The 27,170-nt window shown below is 40.9% G+C and overlaps 1 protein-coding gene across 2 annotated transcripts in view; it reads left to right on the top strand.

Moving 5' to 3' along the window:
• The window catches only part of ddx51 (DEAD (Asp-Glu-Ala-Asp) box polypeptide 51), a 55,119-nt gene that overhangs the window by 12,392 nt on the left and 15,557 nt on the right, over window positions 1-27,170 (top strand). For both annotated transcript variants that reach the window (XM_059983278.1, XM_059983279.1), the window contains exons 4-9: window positions 1,312-1,462; window positions 6,414-6,559; window positions 10,118-10,189; window positions 11,163-11,269; window positions 20,123-20,231; window positions 20,584-20,729. In XM_059983278.1, coding sequence (XP_059839261.1) covers window positions 1,312-1,462; window positions 6,414-6,559; window positions 10,118-10,189; window positions 11,163-11,269; window positions 20,123-20,231; window positions 20,584-20,729 — 731 coding nt within the window. The remainder of the gene's footprint in view (window positions 1-1,311; window positions 1,463-6,413; window positions 6,560-10,117; window positions 10,190-11,162; window positions 11,270-20,122; window positions 20,232-20,583; window positions 20,730-27,170) is intronic.

Raw genomic sequence — 27,170 nt, forward strand, 5'->3', positions numbered from 1 at the left:
GTAATATATTTTCTCTGTTTCAATTAAATCTCCACTCCAAGCTTGAGAGTAGAGGTGCAGTCTGTTTAATCTCTGCTCATGCAACATGTTATAACATCCCATCCTATAACCCATCCAAGAATCAATTTGATTGACTTCTTTTGCACAACCATTTTGCAAATATTTCCTTTCCTTTTATGGAGAACAAATCTGTCAATAATATTCCAGGTGCATCAGGGCCCTATATAATTACAGAAAGATGGCCTGATTCTTCTCTAATGATCTTGCAAATAAGCCAAGATATCCTTTGCCTTTTCTGGTTGCTTGCTGTATCTGCATATTAACTGTCAATCGTTTGTATACAAGGATAGCAAGATCCCTCTGTTGTTTATCTATTCTATCGGCTCTCATGTAGGCTATGAAAGTTGAATCTTTCCCTTCAAATTTATTCTCCAGCCCTGAGGAAATGTGCAATGGAGACCCTACTTGAATTATCCCTGGTCACTGCTGTATTCCTTTTCAGTCACCCAACTTGAATGGCCTTTGATTTGTTCTATGATCAGTTTGCTCATGCTCTGTAGAATTTAGCACCTATCGGACAAATGCAGAGCCGAGGCTCTAGTACTCACGTACGTGCCACTTTCAGAGTCACCATCCTATGTCTTTTGACTTCTTGTGGAACAGTGTTCAGACAATCTTCTCCTTTCCTGAATCAATGCATTGTCCTAATCTCATATTCCAGTTTATTGACTTTCAGTTCCTTTTATTGCAAACACTTGCACACCATAGTAAAACACACTGTCCCTTCTTGGTAAATCCAAGGCTCATAGTAAATCCGATGGCTCCTGCCATTGCCGTTAGCCAGCTTCAGTGTGGAGGGTTTTTTTTTCTCTCTTTATCTCATCTTTACTGAGAGTTTTGGTAGGAAAAGTATATTGAGCCATGCTGTTTATGTCCTAGGAATGGTGATAGGTTAGTGTGTTTAGTGATGTAATTGTCATGGGAACTGGCACAGGATAGAGATTTTGATATGAATTTCATTTTAGCATTTAGTTCTATTACAAGACATAGAAAGGACTGTACTGTGAATGTAATTTATTTTTTTATATATATATATTACCTGTTTTGAGAGTATTTGAAGTGGGCAACATAGAATGTGCATGTTTGTCTTGATCACACTAATTTTCACAGAACAGTAACCACAAGTACTTGAACGTTCTTGAATTTTAGATTAATGGTAGTGCTGGAATGAGGTGAATGATGAATTGGAGAATAGTTTATTCTCTATGTTACTCGTCTTCATCCACAAACTATATACCATTTTACCCCCAGGTACAGCGTGTTTTACCGCAGTGGCTCTCCAAACCTACCTTGGTCAACAAAGATATCAAACAGAATCTTATAGGAATTGAGGATGTTCCAGGAATCCACCCTAAACTAATTCAGAAGCTTCAAGCTAATGGGATCCATTCCTTCTTCCCAGGTATGTTGCTTTTACTGTTTGAAAACAATGTTTTGTGGCGACTCATTTCCTAGCGTATCCGAACCGACTCTCAATTAGATAGCCTACGGGGGTTTGCGAGCACAGAGCTTTGGAGCCTCTTCGCCATGGGGGGCCGGTTGACAGAGGCTTAAAAGTGAGGCTGAAGTTTTCGAATAAAGTTTTTCCTTCGACTGCAGTTACCGACTCCGTGTCGTAATTTTAGCGCTGCGTGTAGCACACCGCTACAGTTTCATCCTTATTTTATATGTATATAGTTCTGTTTGTCTTCAAGATTAAGAGCAATTTTATGAGGTGCATAAACTGTAAGATTTAAGAACAGTATTTTATTGGAGGAGTAAATGGCTGATAATGAAAGGGTCTGGATATAAGCTAAATGAAAAATGCAGAAGTTACACAATGATTTACTTTTAAACATGAATTTTAGAATTTTGATGCTCAAATTTACAAATCTACTGAACATTTTGTCCTTTAAATTTCACGTTCAAACAGAAATTGGATAAATACTACTTAAAAGGTAAATTTGTGAGGATGTGAAAAAAGAGTTGGTATTAGGAATAAGTAATCAGTTCTTGAAAGAGTAGGTACAGACTAAGTAGCTGGTGGTTGCCTCCTCATCTATTACATATTTTTGTGATACTTGGGTATATTGTATTTGTTCTTGTTCGGATGCATCCTACTTGTCGTGAACAAGTAAATCATGCCTGTGTCATTGATTTTAAGGTGGTAGAACCATAGAAACAGAAACAGGCCTTTTGGCCCTTCTTGGCTGTGCCAAACCATTTCTCTGTCTAGTCCAGGGGTGGGCAAACTTTTTGACTTGAGGGCCACAAAGGGTTCTAAAATTTGACAGGGGGACTGGACCAGGAGCAGATGGACGGAGTGTTTTGGTAATACACCTCATAAGAGAAAATAAAATACCATGGGATATGTAGAAAACATGTGCTTTAATTTCAATTGAAAATGAACAAATGCATTACAACAAAATATCTGTCTTTGAAGTCCCATGGTATTTAGCTATTTATTGAAATGACTTTTAAAACACTGAAAATTAAATGAATAAAATACAGCTTTTTTAATAGTAACAGTTATTATTTTAAAGCATTGAAAATTCTGTTATCCTTCAAGATATTATCATCATCACTCTCCTCCTGACTGTCTTTATTTCAAAAACGGTAGGAGATGCAGGTCTACTTGTCCTGCTCCTTCTTATTCAATTGTCCCCTGTGCCAAAACTCAACAACGACCCGCACAATGACAGAACAGTGAGAGCACGCCAATATGCGGAGCGCTGTGCTCGCAAATCCCCACAGGCTATCTCTCTTAGCCGGAACGCTGGCTAATTGTGAGCTGGTTCGGATGTGCCAGGAAATGGGTCGCCACAAGGTCACAAAGTAAAGCACAAATGTGGAGTAATACGCTGCACCTCACAAAGGTCAATGTATATAGAGTGCGTCATCTATTGGGAAAACGCCAGAATTGCGGGGAGAAAACGTTAACAAGGTTTATTAATATAATTTCATCAAATTCTGCGGGCCGGATTAAAAAGCTTAACGGGCCACATATGGCCCACGGGCCGTAGTTTGCCCACGCCTGATCTAGTCCCACTGACCTGCACCTGGCCCATATCCCTCCATACATCTCTCATCCATGTCCAAGTTTTTCTTAAATGTTAAAAGTGAGCCCGCATTTATCACTTAATCTGGCAGCTCATTCCATATTCCCATCTCTCTGTGTGAAGAATGATGTCCTTTCCCCTAGAATCAGGTACTGTTAAGAATTATGTAAATACCTCTTGCTATTGGGCTGAATCTAGCAAATGAAGCCAGCTTGCATGGGGCATTTTGATCAGCATGATCACTTGGGCCGAAGGGCCTGTTTATGACATTGACTGTATTCACTTGCCAATGATTTCTGTCCTTCATCCATCCATCCTCTGGATTGCTTTCTCCCAGAAGCCTGTAACACATGGTGCAAGTTTACAAGTGATACAGATCTGGTATTTTCTGCTCTTTGAGTGTTCTGCCTGTGGATTTATATTTTCAGGGATATACAATCAGGAATCTCTTAGCCTTCATTACTTTCTGCAATAATTCTGCCTATCGCTGAGGTTTGGGAGCCTCAGCTTGAATAATTGCTTCCAACTTTCTTGACCTCTAACTTGGGCACATCCAATAGTTTGAGGGAGATCCCTTCATTTGTAAAATGATATTTATCTGTTCACATAACTTGCATTAAATTCCTTTCCTTTGATGGCTCCATTTGAAAATTCCCTGGTTTGTTTTTAAACCTTTCCCCTCCATAGTAATGTCTCTTCCAAATAGGCAACCTTACCCGAACAACTCCAATTCTTATTTTCACTACTGCCATTTATGCTCTTAACTATGAAGGACCAATGCTCTGGAATCCCCACCCTCTTTCTCCTGCTTGCCTACCTACCTTTCGTTTTGTCTTTCACAAGCCGATCTTGACCCCAAGCTAAGTCAACCTAGCATCTCCTTTGTTTTGTGTTGCTGTTGGTCTGTTAACACTTGTGAAATATCTTGGAGTGTTAAGCTATGTTGTCAGCATTATCTGTAGGTAAAACACATGACTGGGCTAAATAGGATATGTTTAGATGTTTTTCAGCAGGCAAATGATTTCCTCTTCAGTTTCAGCCGAGTATGTTGGTTGAGCTCCTGCATATTTGAATTGCCATTACTAAGGAAGAATGAATGTTTAAGGCCAACTGACTTTGGGTGTATTTGGAACATGATAGGTTATTTTCCATAGGGAAGAAAATATATTTTATAATTTCAGAAAGTAAGTTGAGGACTTTCTTTAAGATCCAGATTCAGATTCCAGTTCAGATTTGTTTATTACATGTATATCGAAACATACAGTGAAATGTGTCATTTGTTAACTGCTGGCACATCCAATGTTGTTCTGGGGGTAGCCCTCAAATGTTGCCTGACATTCTGGTGCTAAGCAACACACATAGGCCAGACAGCATCTATGGAAAAAAGTACAGTCGATGTTTTGGGCCGAAACCCTTTGGCAGGACTGGAGAAAAAAAGCTGAGGAATAGACTTAAAGGGTGGGGAAAAGGGGAGAGAGAAACACCAGGTGATAGGTGAAACCTGAACGGGGAGGGATGAAGTAAAGAGTTGGGAAGTTGATTGGTGAAAGAGCCAGAAGGGCATGGAAGAAGGGAAAAGGGGGGGAGGAGCACCAGCAGGAGGTGATGGGCAGACAAGGAGATAAGGTGAGAGAGGGAAAAGGGATGGGAACTGGTGAAGGAGATGGGAGTGGGGGGCATTACCAGAAGTTTGAGAAATTGATGTTCATGTCATCAGTCCAAATGGAGTATAAGGTGTTCCTCCTTTAACCTGAGTGTGGCCTCATGAAGAAGTGGAGGATGCCATGGATGGACATATGGAAATGGGAAGAAGAATTAAAGTGGGTAGGCACTGGGAGATTCTGCTTGTTCTGCTGAATGGAGGGTAGATGCTTGGCAAAACAGTCTCCCAGTCTATGTCGGGTCTCACCAATATACAGGGGCTCACACCGGGAGCACCAAATGCAGTAAATGACCCCTACAGACTCGCAGGTGAAGTGTCGCCTCACCTGGAAGAACTGTTTAGGGCCCTAACTGATAGTGAGGGAGAAGATGCAGGGGCAGGTGTAACTCTTGTTCTCAGCAGGTCGGGCAGCATCCATTGGAAGGAGCAGTCAACGTTTTGGGCCGAGACGCTGACTGCACATTTCAGCTGATACTGCCCGACCTGCTGTGTTCATCCAGCTTGTTTGTACGTGTTGATTTGGCCACAGCATTTGCAGTGTACTTTGTGTAGCTCTTGTTCTGCTTGCAAGGATAAGTGCCAGGAGGGAGATCAGAGGGGCAGGACGAATGGACAATGGAGTTGCAAGAGAGCAATCTCTGTGGAAAGCAGAAAGTAGGGTGGAGGGAAAGATGTCTTGGTGGTGGGATCCCATTGGAAATGATGGAAATTTTGGAGAATTATGTACTGGATGCAGAGGCTGGTAGGGTGGTAGGTGAGGACAAGAGGAACCCTATCCCTGGTAGAGTGGTGGGAAGATGGATAAGAGCAGACATGTGTGAAATAGAAAAGATGTTGTTGAGGGCAGTGTTGATCATGGAGGAACTGACACCCTATAGCTAACATGTGTTACTTGGGAAATCTTGGTCCCCATCTTATCACAGGCATTATCTTTGTTCTCTCCACTTCTCACTTCCCTTTCCTGCAATGTAAAACATGCCAATTCTCTCACTTATCCAGTTCTAAGGAAGAGTCATTGCCCAGAAAGATTAACATTTCCTCTTTTCTCAGTTGCTTTCCATTGTTTGTTATCTATGATTCAGATGAAATATGTTGGTGTATACACCAGGGTGCATGAAGCTGAAAGTAAAGTTTATTCTCATATGCACAAGTACATATATGCTCAAGTGTGATGAAGCATTTACTTGCAGAGTCATGACAGGCACATAGCATCATAAAAGCAGCTTGGGCTACCGGCTGGGTACAGGTATCAATTCTAACCAATGTTTCCGTGACAAACTCTCCCATCTTCTTCAGGGATGATCTTCCCGAGGGGAGTTTATTCATCATCTATGCTGGGAAAGCACTAGATCCTTTATAAATCGGCAGTAAAAATATAGAGCTTTTTCGTCAGCCTAATGTTGTCCTAACAAAACAAAATCAGTAAAGGCAGTTGTAGATATTCGTTGGGTGCAAGTGTCAATGGGATAAGAAACAAAGGCTGATAAATGGCGGGCAGATTCAGACAACTGAATCACCAATTCCTGTTCCTGTTGCTGCTCTTTAGAGGTTAAAATGTGCACCTTTGTTTACTGGTGGGGATTGTTATGTTACACAAAATCCACATTATTGTTCCTGCAAGACTAAACATTCTGTGGTTTTACCCTTTGCAGTTCAGGCTGAGGTGATCCCTGCCTTGCTGGAAAGTTCAAAGCATGGGCTTACACTGGGCAGAGCAGGCTACAGGCCAAGTGATATCTGTGTGTCTGCACCAACTGGTAGTGGCAAGACACTGGCATTTGTTATTCCTGTTATTCAGGTGAGCTTGATGTATCACTTCTTTCTACTTTGTGCTTCTTCAATTGGAAATGACAAAAGTGCACTCAGTCAATATTTTAAAAAAGCTATAAGATAAATGGTTAATTGTCCGTGTCAGTTTGGGCACAGTTGTTTCTGAATTAGGAGGTTGTGGGCTGAAGAGTCATTGGCTGTACACGTGCTCTTTTGACTTGAACACAATAATCTATGCTGACGCTGCAGTGCGGAGTTGAATTGCCAAACTGTCAGAGTAGTTTGGAAAACAGTTATAGTACATTGGGTCACATTATGGGTGACATTGTTTCATGAGTTTTCAGATGGAAAGCACCTTTGGTTCTTGTTTCCAAGGAAAGAAATAAGCTCCTCATGGTGTTCATTAAAGTATAGATAATATTGCAAAACTGGAATGTGGCTTTTATTTTTGGTAATATCTTGGAATGCTGTTCTTTGTAGCTTTCATCAGAATGTTCTTTGAGGTTTCAAGCTTAGATTTCATTGCTTTCCAGTTTGTTTTCTATGTTTGGACAGCTCATTTCAGACATTTCTGGTATAGCTGTGAATTTAGTACTATCATCATCAGGTAATCCCATTTATTTTGCCATCTGGAATATTGCTGATAAATTATTTGCAGATTGATGTGTGGTCCATTCTGTCTTTTTGTCATAAAGTAGGTCTTTGTTATAGTGTTTTTAACCATCGGTCGTGTGGTTTTCTGGTACTGTAAGCCTTGAAGTTTGTTGTTTTATGAATCACTGTCAGGGTATACAGGGTATACAGGGTATACCTGTTTTGTCCTGTTAGCTGGATGATTGACTGTATGGAAATGTAGTGATGATCATTCTTTGTATGGTAGTTCAAATGCATTGATTGTCTTAGGACAAACTGTGATGGTTATTGCTGGTGCACTGTTTATTACTGTAGTGAATTATTGTGATGATTGCTTTCCAGGACTAGTTCTTTTAGGTCTTGATTGAGTGGCAAAGTCAATTTTCAACAGTAGACGCAATAACTTTGACAATGTAATGTGATGATGGCAAATCTGTTTTTGTTTAGACTTCTGATCGGGAAGTCACATTTAGATTTTGAAGTTCTTTGGTGGGTTAGTCACATTGTCTTATCAGTTTCTGAAATTCTGTGGAGTTCGTTGCCACAGGTGGCTGTGGATGCCAGGTCATCCATCGGGTGTATTTAAGGTGGAGGTTGATAGGTTCTTGATTAGTCAACGTGTGAAAGGTTACAGGGAGAAGGCAGGAGAATGGAGTTGAGAGAGAAATGGATCAGCCATGATCAAATGATGGAGCAGACTTGATGGGCCGAATGTCTTACGGTGTCTTAAGTGGGTATTTGGATTTGTGCATTTAGCTGTAATGTGGATTTATGTTAATTACATATGTAAATCAGTTTGTACATGAGCATGTAAATGGTGGCCACTGTCTCCCACTTATCTGGTGCATTTATGCATATATTTATAGTACTTAACTTCAAGGACCTAACTACCTTGAATGTTTATTTCATTACAAAATTGAAAGCTTCATTTATTGCATCTTCATTCCACTCAAGCCCTCATGGCTTACAATGTATAGTTTGATAAATTCCCAGTGATCACAATTGTTGGTTTCATCATTTAACCTAAGGTTGGCACTGATGCAATCTATTAGTTGATCATGTTGCATGAAAAGTTTCTAAAAATTAGTATACATCAACTACATTGACTCTTCCTCCACAGTGAGCATAGAATGGTGTAGCACAGAATAGGTCGTTACCTACTCCAAGATCAGTCCAACCCTTCCCTCCCACATGGTCCTCCAGTTTTCTTTCATCCCATTAAACGTTCCTTATATATCTTCCTCTGTGACCACCCCTGGCAGCATGTTCCAAGCACCTACCTCTCTCTGTATTAAAGAAAAACTACTGACATCCCCCTATATTTTCCTCCAATCATCTTAAAGTTTTCTCCCTTGTATTAGCCATTTTTGCCCCAGGAAAATGCTGCTGGCTATTCACTCTATTTATGCCTCTTATCATCTTGTACACCTCTCTCATCCTCTTCTCCAAGAGAAGCTCAACCTACAGGAGGGAGACAGGAAATTTGCCAGAGGAAGTGATGGATGCAGGTTCAATTTCAACATTAAGAGAAATTTGGGTAGGTACTGTATGTGGGTGGGAGGGGTTTGGAGAGCTATGGTTTAGGTGCAGGTTGGTGGGACTAGGCCATATAATAGTTTGGCACAGACTTGATGGACTTAAGAGCCTGTTTCTGTGCTGGATTGTTCTATGACTATGACTCCAACAATTGAATCCCCTGAGACCACTGCTTTCCTCCCCCCACCTTCCCTTCTGAGTCACAGTGTCAGAGACCTGACCATTGTGGCTTTACTCTCCCAGGTTGTCCCTCCAACAGTATCCAAAGCAGTATACTTGTTATTGAGGGGACAGCCACAAGTGTACCTTGCACTAGCTGCTTATCCCCTTTCCCCCTCCTGATGGTCACCTTGTTTCCTGTGTCCTGCATCTTAAGTATAGCTACCTCCCTGTATCTTCTATCAGTCCCTCAGCTTCCTAAATGATCTAGCTCCAGTTCCAGTCACTTAAAATGGTCTTCTTGCAAGTGTAATTGTCAGGGATACTGGACGTCTGTCTTTCTGCATCCTGCAGAAGAAGCATTCCCCAGTCTTGACTGGCATTCCCACTGCTTTTAACTGTGTAATAAGAAGGAAAGAAACTTACTGGAAACTTAGTCTTTGCCTCTCCTTGCTGAAGTCTCTTGAGTGAAAACTTCAAGCACTCCACTCTAAGTTTGTCCCATTCCAACAATGACCATTCAACTTCTTTTTATAGGCCCTTGTGAAGTACCCTTGTTCAAATGGTTTCCATTTTAGTAATAATCTTGCCAAGGCAAATGGCATTCAAACCTGTGTTTTGCCCTGGCAGATTTACTAAATTAGGCAGGTCTCATAATGGCACAGTTTGTCCCTGGTCCTTGGAGAAGATTGTGGACTAAAAATCCTGTTTGCTGTCTGCTTTAGTAGATAGCATTCTGATGTCAGATAAACAGCATCAAATTAAATGTAATCCCTTGCCACCTATTTGCTATACTGGAGGTTACTGTGTTGTAGACAGCATGTTTGTGAGCTTATTGACCTAGATGCACTGCCAAGCAGATACTGACTGTTGCCTCAAGTTCACATTATGTGTTCTAAGACTTGATCCAGAGATCTTAGAACATAATCTACCCTGACACAGTTGTGCATGACAACTGGTTAATTGAGACCTATCCAACCATTCAATTGGATGTAAAAAGTTCCACAATACAATTTTGATGAGGAGCAAAATTCATTGTAGTCTCTTGGCCAATCTTTTATTCAGCACCACTGGGGAAAAATATTTAGTTATTACCCCAGTGCCAATTATCAGGTTATTATGTGTGGAATGCCAGCATATATTCCCAGAATGACTAATGTTCAAAAATAGTTTATTTTCTTTAGGTTGTTCTGAGATTGCAATTCATCATTTATGCATTCATTCTATACTTCAGATTAATCTTTGGGTCCATTTACAGGCATTGATGGACTGTGCAGTGTGCAGAGTTCGAGCCTTGGCCTTATTGCCTACGAAAGAACTTGCTCTACAGGTAAAGAAGAGATGGTACTCAAATTATTTTTCATCTACTTTGTAGAAATCTGGTGACAACAGGTTCTATGGGTTGTATTGATAAGTTGGTGTTGTGGGCCATGTAGTATATTCGGGATCCTAGCCAGTGGGATTAAGTATGGATTAGAATTCCAAAGTTTACCATGTCAGAGCAAAGTCCCCAAGTGAAGCAGAATTATTCAAGCTGCTGTTACAAACCATTAACTGTAGACCTGTGACCACCATTGGTGGAGAATCATATCATGAATGGCTCAGGAAGAAAAGAGAGCAAAATATAGTCAGTAAGCAAAAAGTAATTGCTTTGTAAAAGCTAACTCATTCTGTACCAGCCCAAAACATTGACAGCGCTTCTCCTTATAGATGCTGCCTGGCCTGCTGTGTTCCACCAGCATTTTGTGTGTGTTGTCATTCTGTACTTAATTTTTTTGTAATAGAAAAGGATGCAAAACATTTAAAATGTTCATTTTTTGGTTTTGTTGTTAGTTTTCTTTTAGTTCTGCTTTTCAATCAAATCCACAGGTTTTCAAGAGCTGCCAGTTCTATAGTTCAATGTGAAAAGCTCAAGTCTGGACCTTTTAGTCATTTATCACATTTTCCAAATTAGAAAGTCTGTCTTTGTACTTTGGAGTTTGGCAACACCCCCACTGTGGGAAATGACTTATTGAGGTGATGTAAGTAGATCCAGTTGTTAAATACTTGCTGCAGCAGGGCCAGCTGGTGTTCTTATGTGCCCCACAAGGTAACAGTTGGGGGAAAGTAAGTCACCTCCCACTATCTCAGACCCCTTGATGTGGGCATGCATTATCTTCCCTGTTTTAACTTCAATTGTTTGTGCTAATTTCTTTTTATAGGAACAGATCAGATGGGAGGCTAGGAAATTGCGCGTTACATCAACTAATTAACTTGAAAAATTCAAATAATTCTCTTTCCTTAATTTAAATGATTATCTTTAGGTGTTTAAGATTTTCTATACCTACGCTGAAGGCTTAGATTTAAGAGTAGTAATCACTGCTGGACAAAAACCCTTTGCTGTGGAGCAGTCCTCTCTTGTTGAACATACGTAAGTATTTAAAAAAAATTTTACTTTTCTTTTGCTCAGCATAACAAAACTTTCAATTTCCAGATACGTTTTTTCCCCTCACAGATATCCACTATCAGAACACTTCCATCAAAATATAGACATCACCACAACGTCCTATACAAAAGCCCTTATTAGTATAGCAGACCGGTTTACGTGTACATACTACAGAAAAGGTTGCCATGCTTTATGAAAACTATTTGTTTTTGAGTGTACCATACATGTCAATAAGTCCAAAGGAATGTATTCCATGATTAATTTACGCCGACCAAAAAATCTGATATCCAACAAAGTAAAATGTTCTTCCTCGCACAAAAAGTCAGGATGTTAAAAAGTTTTTTCTGATGTGTATTAATAATACAACTGCTGGGTAAGCTAAGAGAAAAAGACACTGGGTTCAGTTCAAGCTCCATTTTTGGAATCTTTTCCATTTCACCCAAAATATCATTCCAGTATGCCTGAAGTTTGGGACAAGTCCAAAATCAGTGGGTGAAAGTTCCAGTATTTACTTTACATTTAGAACACATTGGAGAAACCCCCGTCTTAAAATTCAAGAGATGATCTGGAGTCAGATGGGCTCTGTGCAGAGTTTTGAGTTGCAATGCTTTAGTTCTATTAGATGTCTTCCCATGTTTTAGCTGTACTTTCTACTCCCAGCTCTTCTCCCCTGACCCAGACCCTTCCCAGCTTCTCCACAAGAACATTACCTCAGGATGCTGTAAAAAGTACTAATGGAGACTTCACCCTTAGAACAAAACACCCTCTTTTCTATGTCAGAACTATAGAAATCAGTTAACACTGATGTTCTTTTTCTGTATATAATCTCTTATCTGAAAGAAACAAAGAAGATCCTTGTTGGGTATGTTAAATTTCTGTACTATTTGACTAAAAGACATCATCGTTCCTTCATCAAACGAATCTCCTAGATGGAAAATACCCTTAGAAATCCAAAGTTTAAATCAAGAATCCATTATGCCAGGCTGAAAGTCTGGACTGCCGGTTATTGGAGTGAAGGGTGATATTTTCGCTGCATTGCCCTCAATTTGTCTCACCGCCCTCCAAGCCCTGACTGTATTAATTGTTATTGGATTGCTACAATATTCCTTAACTAGTTTCACCTTATTGAGGAAAAGGATATTAATAAGAGGGAATTTTGCTTGTGAAGCTTCAATGTCCAGCCAAATTGAGGAGGGGTCCCTGCAAACCCAGTCAACCACATAAGATAAAAAGGAACTTAATTGATATTTTTTGATGTCTGGAAAATCCAGACCCCCTAGACTACTGGGAAGCTGTAACTTAGACATTTTAGTACAGGGTCTTTTTTTGTTCCAGCTGAAAGAAACAAACCAGCCATTTTTTTTAAAAAAGTATTTGTTGGGTAAAAGTGATTGGAATCATTTGTATTGGGTACAGCAGACGAGGAAGAATGTTCATTTTGAGCAAGGATATTCGGCCAAGCCAAGAAATGGGAAGAGTGCTCCATCGCTCAAGATTTTATCAAATAACTGTATAAAGTTAGCTTTGAACAATTGATCAAACGTAGGTGTGATAAATATGCCTAAGTATACAAAATCTGTCTGCGACCATTTAAAGGGGAAAACACCCTGACTGTCAGGGTCCAGACTGTCAGGCTGCAGATTCCCCAGAGGCATAGCCTCTGATTTAGTTCAGTCGATTTTATAACCTGAAAAGGCGCTAAATGAATTGATGCATTGTATAAGGTGGTGCACTGATATAGCAGGGTTTGATAAGAAAATTAGAACATCATCTGCATACAATGTAATTTTATGTGACTTTAGTCCTATGTCTGGAGCTGATATTTTAGGGTCTCGCTGAATTGCCTCAGCCAATGGCTGGATCACTGGTATGAAAAGTAGTGGTGACAAAGAGCAGCCCTGCTGGCTACCCCTCAGAATACTAGAATTATCCAACCTAATACCATTAGTGAGAATCACAGCCAAAGGGTCATTATAAAGAGCCTTCACCAATAATAAAATTATTGCCCAAACCAAATTGTTCTGAAGTGGAAAAAAGATACAGCAATTTGACACGATCAAAGGCCTTTTCTGGTGGTTTTCTGGTGATCAAAGGAAACCACCAAGCGATCCACTTCCTGTTGCTGACATGCCTGGTTCACATTAAGTAATCTTCTCATATTGATTGATGATCTATGGCCTTTCACTCAACCCATTTGATCCTCTTTTATGATAAAAGGTAACACAGTTTCTAATTGCAATGCTAAGGTTTTTGTTAAGATTTTAAAGTCAATATTTAACAATGAAATAGGCCTGTAGGAGGCACAATCTTCAGGGCTCTTTCTTAAGAATTAGGGAGATATTAGCTTCTCTCAATGATGGTGGGAGGAGACCACAATTAAATGCATGATTAAACGTGTTTAGCATAGGCTCTGATAATAATCCTGTGAACTCTTTTTAGAATTCTCTACTGAGTCCATCAGGACCAGGGGCCTCCCCACGTTGGAGCTGTCTCACAGCTTCCTGTATCTCATGTACAGATAACGGAGGGACTCTTGTTCGGAAAAAATGCCCAGGAGATCTAAATTCCTGAAAAAGGACTCCATCCTAGATTGTCCATCATTACATTGCTCAGATTGATACAATTTAGAATAAGAATTCTTAAACACAACATTAATCATTTTAGAATACTATTGAGGGCTCTTGTCCCATCCCTAATTGAAGCGATAGTCTGAGAGGCATTTTTCTTTCTCGCTAAATAAGCCAAATACCTACCTGGTTTTTCACCGTATTCAAACAATTGTTGTTTATCAAATGTTAATTTTCTTTTGGCTGCTTGTGTAAGTAAAGGGTTTAGTCTACAGCATCGGGCTGTGATATTCTGTAACTGCTGCAAAAGGCTTATTAATATAATCTTTTTCAGCTGCCATAAGCCTTGCTCCCACTAGGCGCTGCTGTTCCACAGCTTGTCACTTCTTACTTGCAGAGTAGGAGATAATTAATCCCCTTGCATAGGCCTTAGTGTTTTCCTAGAGCATCGATGGATGACTAGCTGATTTGGAATTACTAGGAAAGTTTTGAATTTGGAAGTAGTCTATAAATTTATTATCTTTGAGAATAAATGATTTCAGCCTCCAGTGTCTAGATAGTGCTGAATTATCTTTGGGCTTAATATTTAAATATTCTGCTGCTTGGTCAGAAATAGCAATATTTCCAATTGTGTAGGATACAACTAAATTTAGGAGCGTTTTGGGGGTTAGAAAAAAGTCTGTTCTGGCGTAACATTTGTGTGGATTAGAAAAAAATGAAGTCTTTGTCTGAGGGATGTAACAACCTCCAGATATCCACAATTCCTAGTTTTCCACATAAGCCCATGATTTGTTTGGACTGTGAGGAGAGCAATGGGGGACCAATAGGCACTCTGTCCATCAATGGGTCCATGAGACAATTAAAATCCCCACCTACAATAATGTATTGAAAAGCTTGTAAGTTTGGAAAAAGCATCTATTAGGAATTTGAGAGGATGAGCTGGAGGGCAGTAAACATTGAGAATACCTCTCCATATATTGAAGCCTTAACAATCACAAGTCTCCCATACTTATCCTTAATGCAGTCTAATAACTTAAAAAGTAAGTTCTTCCTAATTAAAATGGCCACACCCCCCATTCCTGGTATCAAAAGATGAAAAATAGACTGGATCAAATCCACTTTGTTGCAGTTTTAGATGTTCTTTATCATTTAAATGTGTCTCCTGCAATCAGGCTCTATCCACCCTTTCCTTTTTCATGTTTAGTAGAATTTTCTTTCTCTTATTTGGTGAATGACTCCCCTTAATGTTCCAAGTGCACAATTGTAATATATTACTGGTCATAACCCTTTATAACAATCATGTGACTCCGGAGGAGAAGAAACCCGACTTAAGATCAGCTGAGCAGCAATAAATAAATTTTTAAAAACACACAAAAAAAAAACAATGTGCCAGCAGTGCTGAACAAGAGGTCTTACTCCACAAAGGGGATATCTGACCCTTCTAGCACCCCATATTCTGCCCCACTGCCATATGGCATTTAACATAGTCAAAAATGAAAACAGGGCATAATTTATCAATCCACAGATTTATTACCGTCATGTTTCAGCTCCTTCAGGCTGGAGCAGCACTGCTAATTTAAACAAATAATGAAACCGTATTAATCAAAACAAACACGTTACCCATCCTGTAAGATATCTTGCCATTGAGAAATGAAAAGGTAAAATAAAGTGACAATTGAGCATGTTATCGTCCAGAACCAGGGCTACACAATTATACATTCTTTAGCCCAACGTGTTCAAAAAAGTTTTAGCTTTGTCAGGAGAATCAAATATCTTGGTGCTCCCAGTGTAGGTGATTTTCAGCGCCACTGGGTATAGCATAAAGTACTGGATTCTGGATTCTCTCAGCTGCTCCTTTACCTGGTCAAATTCCTTGCACTTCCGAATAACGGCTGCCGAAAAATCTTGTAAAAACATAAGCCTGGATCCCTCATATATTAAAGCCTGGGCATCATTCCCGCGACATCTGGAAACCTCCATCACTCTTTGCTTATCACCGAAATTATGGAACCACACGAGGACAGGTTGAAGGCGTTGGCCTGGGCCCTGTTTTGGAGCCAGCATACGACGAGCTCTTTCCACTTTAATGCGTCCAGCCTTGGTTTCCAAATCAAGGAAATTAGGCAGCCAGCCCTCAAGAAACTTCACTGGCTGCCTGCCTTCTGTACCTTCAGGTAGACCGATGATCTGTATGTTCTTCCTCCTACCTCTGTTCTCAAGATCATCGATATGGTCAGGCAGGCTTTTGAACTTGCTTCTCTTGTGCCCGGATGTGGCTTTGGGCCTGATCAGGCACAGTCTCTACTGCGGAGACTACTGAGACCTTGGCCTCAGTCATTCTTGTATCAAGATTTTTAAGCTCCAATATGTGGTTCTGGAGTGTTAGAGTGGACCAAGCTTCTCGTCCCTCATTTTGGATATGTACTCCATTAACTTCCTGAATTACTTGACGAAAAGCAGGTCCAACGTGTTAGCATAACTAGCTGCAGCTAACTCCTCAGCCCCGGTCGAGTGCTCTGTGCAGTCCATCTTGGCTGCCTTTTTAGTACTTTTTGATAGCATAGTGTTGAAGCACCCTTCAATGTTCACGTTATTAAATCCGACACGGGCATTTAAAAAAAAATTGAAAAGAATAGGTTTATATGCGAAATGATCAGTGTTGCTGTGCTGAGCTCAGCAAAGCAGACCTTTCACTGCATCGCCATCTTGAAAAACCCACGTAAGTATTTCTAACTTTGCATGTTTTGTTTTGGAAATTCTACCAAATTAATAAGATTCAAATATACTAATATAACTAGCAGTAGAATAGATTTATGTCTCAGGAAAGTACATGTTCAAGAAAAGTGATTTCACTGCACCTGACCATGTCTAACGTTTGAAAGAAAATAGCATTCTATTCTCTATCTTTAGTACCCTCATTCATTCCTAAATTTATATTCTTCCTTGAATTTGTTAACGTCATGAACCTTAGCTGACTCTTCCTTGCATATTCCATATTTTGGTTGCCTGTGTACTAGCTACCGGCACCCTCTGTCCTATGGCTGTCCTAGTATGCTAAATTCAGATAGGGGTGAAGTGAACCATCAGCAGCAACAAAAATGTGTTCCCCAACAATCCCTCGGTCCACCATTACCAGGGATGAACTTCAGTTCAGTGAGCATTGCAGAAGCAAGACTAGGCAGTGTGGTGCTATCTGGAACCTACAGCTCAAGGGCACATTGGCTAAAGAACAAAAATAGCATTTAAAAGGCACAGCTTAGTGACCCCATAGTCTGTAGTCATATCAAACCTAACTACAAATGGTTTAGATAAGAGTGATCAGAGAAAAAGCTCCAAGGACATACTGTAAGCACCTTCAATGATGGGCGAGAGCATGCAAGTGTCAAAACCTGTGCTGAAGCATTTGTAGCCAGAAGTGCCGAGAACCATTTTGGTTCTTCCTGAGGTTCAACCATCACAAAAGCCACTCCATGTGATTACATGTTGATAGGGAACACTTAGATTCTGCAGAATCAGAATCAGGGTTATTATCACTGACAAATGCAGTGAAATTTGGTTTGTGGTAGTAGTACTGTGTAATTGTTAAAATATACGATAATTACAATAATAAATATGTACATACTCAGTGGCTACATTAACCCCCTTGTATCTAATAAAGTGGCCACTGAGTGTATGCCAGAGGTGCTCTTCTCTTCTGCACACCATTGTGTAACGTGGTTATTTGAGTTATTGTTGCCTTCCTGTCAGCTTGAACCAGTCTGGCCATTCTCCTTTGACCACTCTCAGTAACGAGGCATTTTTGCACACAGAGTTGCTACTCATTGGGTGTGTTTTTGTTTGTTTATCTCTGAAAACCCTAGAGACTGCTATGTAGAAATCCCAGGAGATCAGCAGTTTTGTAGATACTCAAACCACCAACAATCATTCCATGGTCAAAGTCCCATTTCTTCCTCATCCTTTTGTTTGGTATGAACAACTAAACCTCTTGACCATGTCTGCATGCTTATTTTCATAATCTAGTTTCCCTTTCTTTATTGCTCATTCAGTGGTTCTTTGTTGGTTTTAAAGTTTTTCCAATCTTCCAGTTTCCCACTACTCTTGGTGACTTTGTATGCATGAGCTTCTAGTTTGATGCCTTCTTTTATTTCCTTAGTTATCCAAGGCTGTCTCTCCCCACCCTTACTGTCCTTGCTTTTAACTGAAGTATACTTTAGTTGACCACCATGGAAAAATATCTTTGAAAGTCTTCCACCATTCGTCAACCATCCCACCATATAGCCTGAATTCACAGTCGACTCTGACCAAATCCTCCCTCATCCCACTGTAGCCTCCATTGTTCTCCATTGTTTAGGCATAATACACTGGTCTTACATTGAACTATTGCACCCTCCATTTGTACGAGAAACTCAATCATACTGTGATCACTCTTTCCAAGAGGATCCCTAACTACAAGATCACTAATTTTACCTGTCTTAGAATTTCTTTTTACTCCAAGTTTTCACCCTGAGTTCTTCCTCCACATTTGCTAGTTTAAGATTTTGAGTTTAAGTTGTTGCAACGCATTGGAAAGTTTGGAATAGTTTAATCTTTCACATTAAATTCAAAACTCAGGTATAGCTCACTGCACACATTCTTTACACAACAGAATGGGGAGAAGGGGGGAGGAACGCGTTATGTTTGAAATTCTACTATCTGAAAGTAGAATTATGCAGCAAATTTCTCTGTTCGTGTTAGCTTTAATCAATAATGCTCATATATAGTTGTTACCAGAAATAGAAATGATCATTTTGGTAGACTACCATCCATATTTGCTCCAGTTTGGAAATTTCCATCTCCCTTGATAGACAGGATAGGAAACGTAGAGGGAAACAATGACTTTTATTTAGTGTTAAATACAATATTATGACCATATAACCATATAACAATTACAGCACAGAAACAGGCCATCTTGGCCCTTCTAGCCCGTGCCGAATGCTTACTCTCACCTAGTCCCACTGGCCCGCACTCAGCCCATAACCCTCCATTCCTTTCCTATCCATATACCTATCCAATTTTACTTTAAATGACAATACTGAACATGCCTCTACCACTTCTACTGGAAGTTCATTCCACACAGCTACCATTCTCTGAGTAAAGAAATTCCCCCTCATGTTACCCTTAAACTTTTACCCCCTCAAATCATGTCCTCTTGTTTGAATCTCCCCTACTCTCAATGGAAAAAGCCTATCCACGTCAACTCGATCTATCCCCCTCCTTATTTTAAATACCCCTGTCAAGTCCCCCCTCAACCTTCTACGCTCCAAAGAATAAAGACCTAACTTGTTCAATCTTTCCCTGTAACTTAGATGCTGAAACCCAGGTAACATTCTAGTAAATCTTCTCTGTACCCTCTATTTTGTTGACATCTTTCCTATAATTCGGTGACCAGAACTGTACACAATACTCCAAATTCAGCCTTACCAATGCCTTGTACAATTTTAACATTACATCCCAACTCTTATACTCAATGCACTGATTTATAAAGGCCAGTATACCAAAAGCTTTCTTCACCACCCTATCCATATGAGATTCCACCTTCAGGGAACTTTGCACCATTATTCCTAGATCACTCTTCTGCATTCTTCAATGCCCTACTATTTACCATGTATGTCCTATTTGGATTATTCCTACCAAAATGTAGCACCTCACACTTATAAGCATTATGTAGCATTTCTATCACTAAAATACTTTATTTCATTGAAGAGTAACACAGAGAATAATTTGCAGTGGATAGATGGATAAATATTAGCAGCTAAGTCTACACATAGTGTGTATGTGAGAGAGAGAGGGGTGAGGGATTTAAGAAAGATAATCAATAGAAGGGTCCAAGTTGGCTAGTAGACAGCATTGAGGGATGTAGTAATATGACAGAAATGGTGAGGGTACACTGTTATCATCAGTTGGAGGATTGCTAGAGCTCATAGATTAAAGGTGAAATATTTAAGGGGAACCTGAGTGACCTTCACTTGGAGGCTGGCGAGAGTGTAGAATGAGCTGCCAGCAGAAGTGGTGGATACAGGTCCAATTTAAAGGAAATTTGGGTAAGTACAGTACTGTGCAAAAGTCTTTCGGCACTTAAATAGCTAGAGTGTCTTAAGACTTCTGCACAGTACTGCAGTTTTAATGTTATCATTGTTTTCTGATGAACATGCATCAATATTTGACTGTAGTTGCAATGCTATCATTAGGAGTCACAATTCCTATTGCTTTTTACATACTTTCATCTCTGAAGAATTATGGGTTACCGCAGCTTGGCAGATATTGTAATTTCAACTCCAGGACGTCTGGTTGACCACATTACCAAAACAGATGGATTCAGTCTACAGCATCTCCGATACCTGGTAAGACCTCAAGCAGCTGGTTGACATTTCTCAATAATTATAACTTTCTTCCTTTTCTTGTGGTAACATGACCAGTACAACTAATCCACCTCCACCTCCCAATTCCTCGGCCAGCTTTCTGTTGTTGTTGTTGTGAATTGAGATACATCTTATTGTTGGAATATCTGATTGTGGGAAGGATGACTTGAGAGTTTTGCTGGATACTTGACATCCACTTGTGTCTGTCTAGCATCAGTGCGCGTTTCTGTCCTGATGAATGATGCAAAAGTATTCCACTGTCTCTATTAAGGATCATGGACAATGTGTGATGACAGGAATAAGGACAGTAACCTATTGTGTGATTGTTTTTCAGATCATTGATGAAGCTGATCGAATGATTGACAGTATGCATCACAATTGGCTGAACCAGGTGGTGAAGGAAGTATACAAAGTGGATGAATTATCAGCATCAGATGTCCTTTTTCAGAGGGTGGAGCCAGGTGTCTGCACAGCTGTAAGGTAAGGATTTGGGGTTAAGCTACTGTCATGTACCCCGTGACTGGGTTAAAGAACCAGCAGAAATGGAAAACACTTTGGAGTCTGGTATTATAGTAACTAATAGTGTTTATTAGTAAACTAAGCAATACAGTAATATAAATGCAAATATAGATGAAACATATTAGCAATGATATATACAGAAGTGTGGAAATAGGAACCAAAACTAGGCTCTTTCAGAGCTAGGGGTAAATGGTTATAGTCTTACGATGATGAAGAAAGTTCAGTTCAGGTCGAGGTAGTTGTTTGAATAACGTTAGAGAGAGAGAGGTGATGCTATTGCCATCGAGCTTCCCATTGTCTCCTGAAGTCCTGTTGTGGTCACCGATTATGTCCATAATACATACGACTGTTCTTCAGTGGTAGAACTGTCACCCAGGCAAGGGAGGACACACAAATAGATCCCCACCGATTGCACCTTTTCACACTGTGAGCAACCTGATCGATTTCCCTGAATCGATCCTCCAAAACCCCACCTTCATGTGGGTGCACAAAGCTCATTCAGTGTCCCATGGTGTGTCTGTCTGTGTCCCAACAAACCTGCTTTTTATCTCCACATGCTGGACACCAGCTGTCCATCAATCGGCTCTGCCTTGCTGTCTCTGCAGGAATCTTAACAAGCAGGCAAAGTGTCCTTGGAGAAAGGTAAATCAATCAATCTCTCTCTCTCTCTCTCTCTCTCTCTCTCTCCCTCTCCCTCTCCCTCTCCCTCTCCCTCTCCCTCTCCCTCTCCCTCTCCCTCTCCCTCTCCCTCTCCCTCTCCCTCTCCCTCTCCCTCTCCCTCTCCCTCTCCCTCTCCCTCTCCCTCTCCCTCTCCCTCTCCCTCTCCCTCTCCCTCTCCCTCTCCCTCTCCCTCTCCCTCTCCCTCTCCCTCTCCCTCTCCCTCTCCCTCTCCCTCTCCCTCTCCCTCTCCCTCTCCCTCTCCCTCTCCCTCTCCCTCTCCCTCTCCCTCTCCCTCTCCCTCTCCCTCTCCCTCTCCCTCTCCCTCTCCCTCTCCCTCTCCCTCTCCCTCTCCCTCTCCCTCTCCCTCTCCCTCTCCCTCTCCCTCTCTCTCTCTCTCTCTCTCTCTCTCTCTCTCCCTCTCTCTCTCCCCCTCCCTCTCTCTCCCCCTCTCCCCCTCTCCCCCTCTCTCTCTCTCCCCCCCTCTCTCTCTCTCTCTCTCTCTCTCCCCCCTCTCCCCCTCCCCCTCTCTCTCTCTCTCCCTCTCCCTCCCCCCCCCTCTCAATAGCACAGTTCAATGGGTCACTTCTGGACCCCCTTTCAAACTTGGTTTGCCCATCACACTATAGATAATGGTGAGGTCAGAGCTGGTACAGGAGCATTATGAGTCAGAGTTGAGATGTGTATGGTCTGACCATGGATGTTGGAGTTGGAGCAACAAATAATCTGGAGGAATTCAGGTCGAGCTGCTGATCTGTGGGAGGAAAGGAATTGATGTGTCAGGTCAAAACCTTGGGCTGGATTAAAGGAAAGCAGAGTGGTGATTAAAGACCCGAGTACTGAAGAGGAGCGAGAAAACAACAGACAGATTGCTCCAAGTTAGGTTGGAGTTTGGATCTGGTGGCTGGTGAATGATAGATGGAGGACCATAAAGAAAACAAAACGAGAGGCAGGTGGAGTGAGGTGTGGTGAAGAAGGAAGTGTGAATGTGAGAGACAGCTGTCGGAAGAAGATGAGCAAGAACGCAAATGGCTACCAATGCTAGAATCTGATATGTAAAGAAGGTGGTAATGGGAGCATTTAGGAGGAAAGATAATGGCAGATGGAAACACAAAGTACACTGCAGATGCTGTGGTCAAATCAAGACATACAAAAAAGCTGGATGAGCTCAGCAGGTCAGGCAGCATCCGTTGAAATGAGCAGTCAACGTTTCGGGCTGAGATCCTTTGTCAGGACTAAAGAAGGAGGGGGCAGGGGTCCTGCAAAGAAGGTGGGGGGAGACTGGAAGGTGCCAGGTTCACCTTCATTTTGAAAAAAACCAATCAGAGGAAAGATCAAAAGGTGGGGGAGGGGATAGGCAGGAGAGGTGAAGAAGGAATGTAAGGGGAAAGCACTATGGGTAGTTGAAGAAGGAAGAATCATGGGAGAGGTGATAGGCAGCTGGAAGAGGGGACAGAGTGAAAGTGGGATGGGGGAAGGGAGAGGGAGGGAATTACCGGAAGTTGGAGAATTCGATGTTCATCCCAAGGGGCTGGAAACTACCCTGACGGTATATGAGATGTTGTTCCTCCAACCAAAGTTTGGCCTCATCATGGCAGTAGAGGACATACCTGAATGGGAATGTGAAGGAGAGATGAAGTGGGTGGCAACCGGGCGATCCTGTCTGTTGTGGCGGACAGAGCGGAGGTGCTCGACAAAGCAGTCCCCCAATCTGCGTCGGGTCTCGCCAGTGTAGCGGAGGCCGCACCGGGAGCACCGGATGCAACAGATGACCCCAACAGACTCAAAGTGAAGTGTTGCCACAAGTTGAAATGAAGTGTGGCAGATGGAACTGGTTTTGGGTCTTGTTTGTGCCTAGAGTTGAGAATCCCATTGAAGACTACTAGAACAAAGACAGGCAGTATATGGAGCAGATTTGGAGTGTGGCCAAGATGGACTATCCATGTGACAGAGGGTAGAGACTCAAAACCATAGTTAGACATGGAACAGATCTTAGCACAATGAATGAGACAGTATGGACTCACACTAAATAGCAGTCTTCTGTTCTTATAGTCCTCCAGTGCAATAACAACACAAGTGCAACCAGTCATGGGCATGGAGCAGCTGGATTCCCTTTTCTCGCCCTTCATTCGAGCAGTTAGAACACAAAGTTGGGTTGGAAAAGATAAAGCTTTTTAATTTGAAAATGTGTTAAGGTTTTAGAAATATTTCTAGTGCCTGGCTTTACAGTATATTATTTTCTCTGACTGCATTGAACATCATGAAGTTATAAAGGTTAGAAGTTCTTTAGTCTATCACAGCTCTCACACCCACAGGCCTGGAGTAGCAAGGGTCCTGCCCTGTTTATATATTAAGAGAAGTTAAGCCTCTTGTCTGCAACCTTAAAGTACCATATTAGTTACCAGCATAAGTGATTCATTGTTTTCTTTTGCCTTTAGGGATTTTGATTAATCATCTATTTGCCTAAATATTTTTGAATATTAGTTGCTATGATACAGTGCAATCGTTAAGTGTCTTTGTTTCATTCTCAGCTCAGAAGTGAGGTAGTTTTGAATTCCTGTGGCTCTGCCCTAACAAATCTTGGTTGAAAAATGTACCTAAGTTAGCCTAAACTCTTTGTGTTAAAGGCTTTAATTGCACCCACACTCAAATCTCGTCATGAAAATCAATACCATTTTCTGTTACAACTTGAAATCCTGATATTTAGAATCAAACCTGATCTTGCAAAGGGAATAATGCAGATGGGTGCCCACTGGATGGCATGGAGAAGTTGGGTCAAACAGACTGTTTTCATGCTGTTTGAGCCTTTGAGTCTTTGCTTCCTTTGTGTATTCAAGTGCTTAATTGATCTTTTGATGGAACAGTACCTAATACAGTATTCCAAATTGGCCTTCAATAATTTGTACAAAATTGCAAAGTTAATAACAGCTGAGTGTCTTCAAGATACATAAAGGTGTTGAGTTATAACTTTATTCCCTTTCTCTGTTAGTTAGTTGAGGGAATCATGCAGTACAAACTGAACCTCAGATATCCGATCTCAGATTTGTCTGGGTTTGTTACCTGATTGAGATGGGTGTGCACCAGGTGATGTAATCTCCTTTATCCAAAATGCCTATCGTTGCAGATTTATCTTTCGTTCTACAATCTTGCCATTGGATTCAAGTCAAAGTTATGCAATTTTGTACCTCTGGTAATAAAGTATACAAATTATGACACATCCAAATATGCCTGGTGGGATTGGCTAATTATTACATTGAGTATTAAATTTTCTGAAATTGGTTGCAAAATAGTCTATTCAGTCTAAACATTTATGAACTAAATAGGTATGTATTTGAACAGTTCTGGAGATTGAGTCTGTGTTTCTCTACAAGTTGCTGGCTTCTGAAGACCTGTTATTTCTAATAGTCATTGGATATCTTGCTATTTGGCAACTCTTTAGTGAGAATTTTCAGATCTATTCAGCATCTGTAGTTAGCATACCCAATGAACAAACTACTTCATTACAAGAGAAAATACCTATATTTCTACAGAATCTGCTTGACCTGGTAACAGCAAGTGAACCACTTTTTTGTAATTGTTACTGTAGGGAAGGAAACTCATTATGATACACAGAGGACCAGCAAGTAGAAAGGGCAGTACTAACTGGGTGAACTATATTAGTGAGCATGGTTAAAGAGTTAAAGTTAACAAATGACAAAATAAAAGAAGTTTGCTCTTCTTGAGAAGATAATTTACTTTTATTGGAGAACATCAGCTTAGATTTACTCGGATAAAATGGAAGCAATTGTCATCGGATTCATGCTGACATTTTAAGATTTCATTTCTTTTGTTTTGTTGTTACCATACAATACAAAATTACAAAACTAGCTTTGGAAACTGATGCTCAAATAATAATTGTAATATTTTGCATGAGTGGTAGGGTGGAGATATGGCTCTACCGAAGGAGGTGTAAGACAATCCTTACCTCTGCTAGCCTGCAGGTCACCTTTTGGAAAGGTGTAGCACATGCTTAGCCACCCTCACCAAGATCAGAGTCACATGAAGCCATGGAAGCAGGTGGGTGGGTAGTGATTGTATGGGCAGTGGGTGTACATTGTAAGTCCTGGTCATGCGACCACTGATGTCAGGCAAACAATCTCTGAGGAGTATTAATAATGGCTGGGGACATCTGTCTTGCATTTTAGTGTCATCAGCAGTTTGCCAATGACACTAAACTGAGTGGAAAAGCAAATTGTACAGAGGATGTGGAGAGTCTGCAGAGGGATATAGATAGGTTAAGTGAGCGGGCCAAGGTCTGTCAGAAGGAATACAATGTTGGTAAATGTGAGATCATCCACTTTGGAATGAATAATAGAGCAGATTATTATTTAAATGGTGAAAGATTGCAGCATGCTGTTGTGCAGAGGAACTTGGGAGTGTTTATGAATCACAAAAAGTTGGCTTGCAGGTACAACAGGTTACTAAGAAGGCAAATAGAATGTTGGCCTTCATTGCTACAGGGATTGAATTCAAGAGCAGGGAGGTCATGCTGCAACTACACAGGGTACTAGTGAGGCTGCACCTGGAGTACTGTGTGCAGTTCTGGTCTCCATACTTGAGGAAGGATATACTGGCTTTGGAGGCAGTGCAGAGGAGGTTCACCAGGTTGACTCCAGAGATGAAAGTTTAACCTATGAGGAGAGATTGAGTTGCCTGAGACTGTACTCTCTGGAATTCTGAAGAATGAGAGGGGATCTTAGAGAAACATACAAAATTGTGAAAGGGATAGATAAGATAGAAGTAGGAAAGTTGTTTCCATTGGTAGGTGAGACTAGAACTAGGGGACATTGCCTCAAGATTAAGGGGTGAATATTTAGGATGGAGATGAGAAGAAATTCTTTTTCCCAGAGAGTGGTGAATCCATGGAATTCTCTGCCCAGAGAAGCAGTTCAGGCTTCTTCACTAAATATATTTAATACAGTTAGATAGATTTTTACATAGTAGGGGAATTAAGAGTTGTGGGAAAAAGGAAGGTAGATGGAGCTGAGTTTATGGACAGATCAGCCATGATCTTACTGAATGGCAGGGCAGGCTCAATGGGCCAGATGGCCTACTCCTGTTTCTATTTCTTATGTTCTTATATTCTTAAATCTTGTAAAGACAATGCCCAGGAGAAGGCAATGGCGAAACACTTCTGTAGAAAACTTTCCCAAGAGCAATGATGGTCATGGACAGTGAAACTAATAAGGAGGAGGAGTGAAAGGGGTCTTCTCCACAGGCAATAAATGCAGATGGAATACCATGATAACCCACGCGTACGGCATAGCACATAATAGTGATGATGATAAAAATTTTGAAGACTTTCTAAACTGGGAAAGCCTTTCAACATTTCTTTATAAGCAGTGATAGGTTGATTGCCGACTATCTGGTGTCATAGCCCAGAATAAAATTGACAGACTTTATTAATCTGAGCAGCTAGCAACCAATCAGCAAGAGGGATTCAATAGAAAGAGCCAATAAAATTAACACAAATGTAAGTGGTGCAACCATTCTTTTGACAAATGAGAAAATCTGCAAATGCTAAGAAAACCGAGCAAAACACACAAAATGCTGGCACTCAGCAGGCTGGGCAGCATCTGTGGAAAAAAGAACAGTCGATGTTTCGGGCCAAACCCCTTTGACAGGACAGGAGAAAAAATGCTGAGCAGTAGATTTAAAAGGTGGGGAAGGGGAGAGAGAAACAGCAGGTAATAGATGAAAGCTGGA

Source organism: Hypanus sabinus, chromosome 10 (genome assembly GCF_030144855.1).
Source record: "Hypanus sabinus isolate sHypSab1 chromosome 10, sHypSab1.hap1, whole genome shotgun sequence".
Classification (NCBI taxonomy): domain Eukaryota; kingdom Metazoa; phylum Chordata; class Chondrichthyes; order Myliobatiformes; family Dasyatidae; genus Hypanus; species Hypanus sabinus.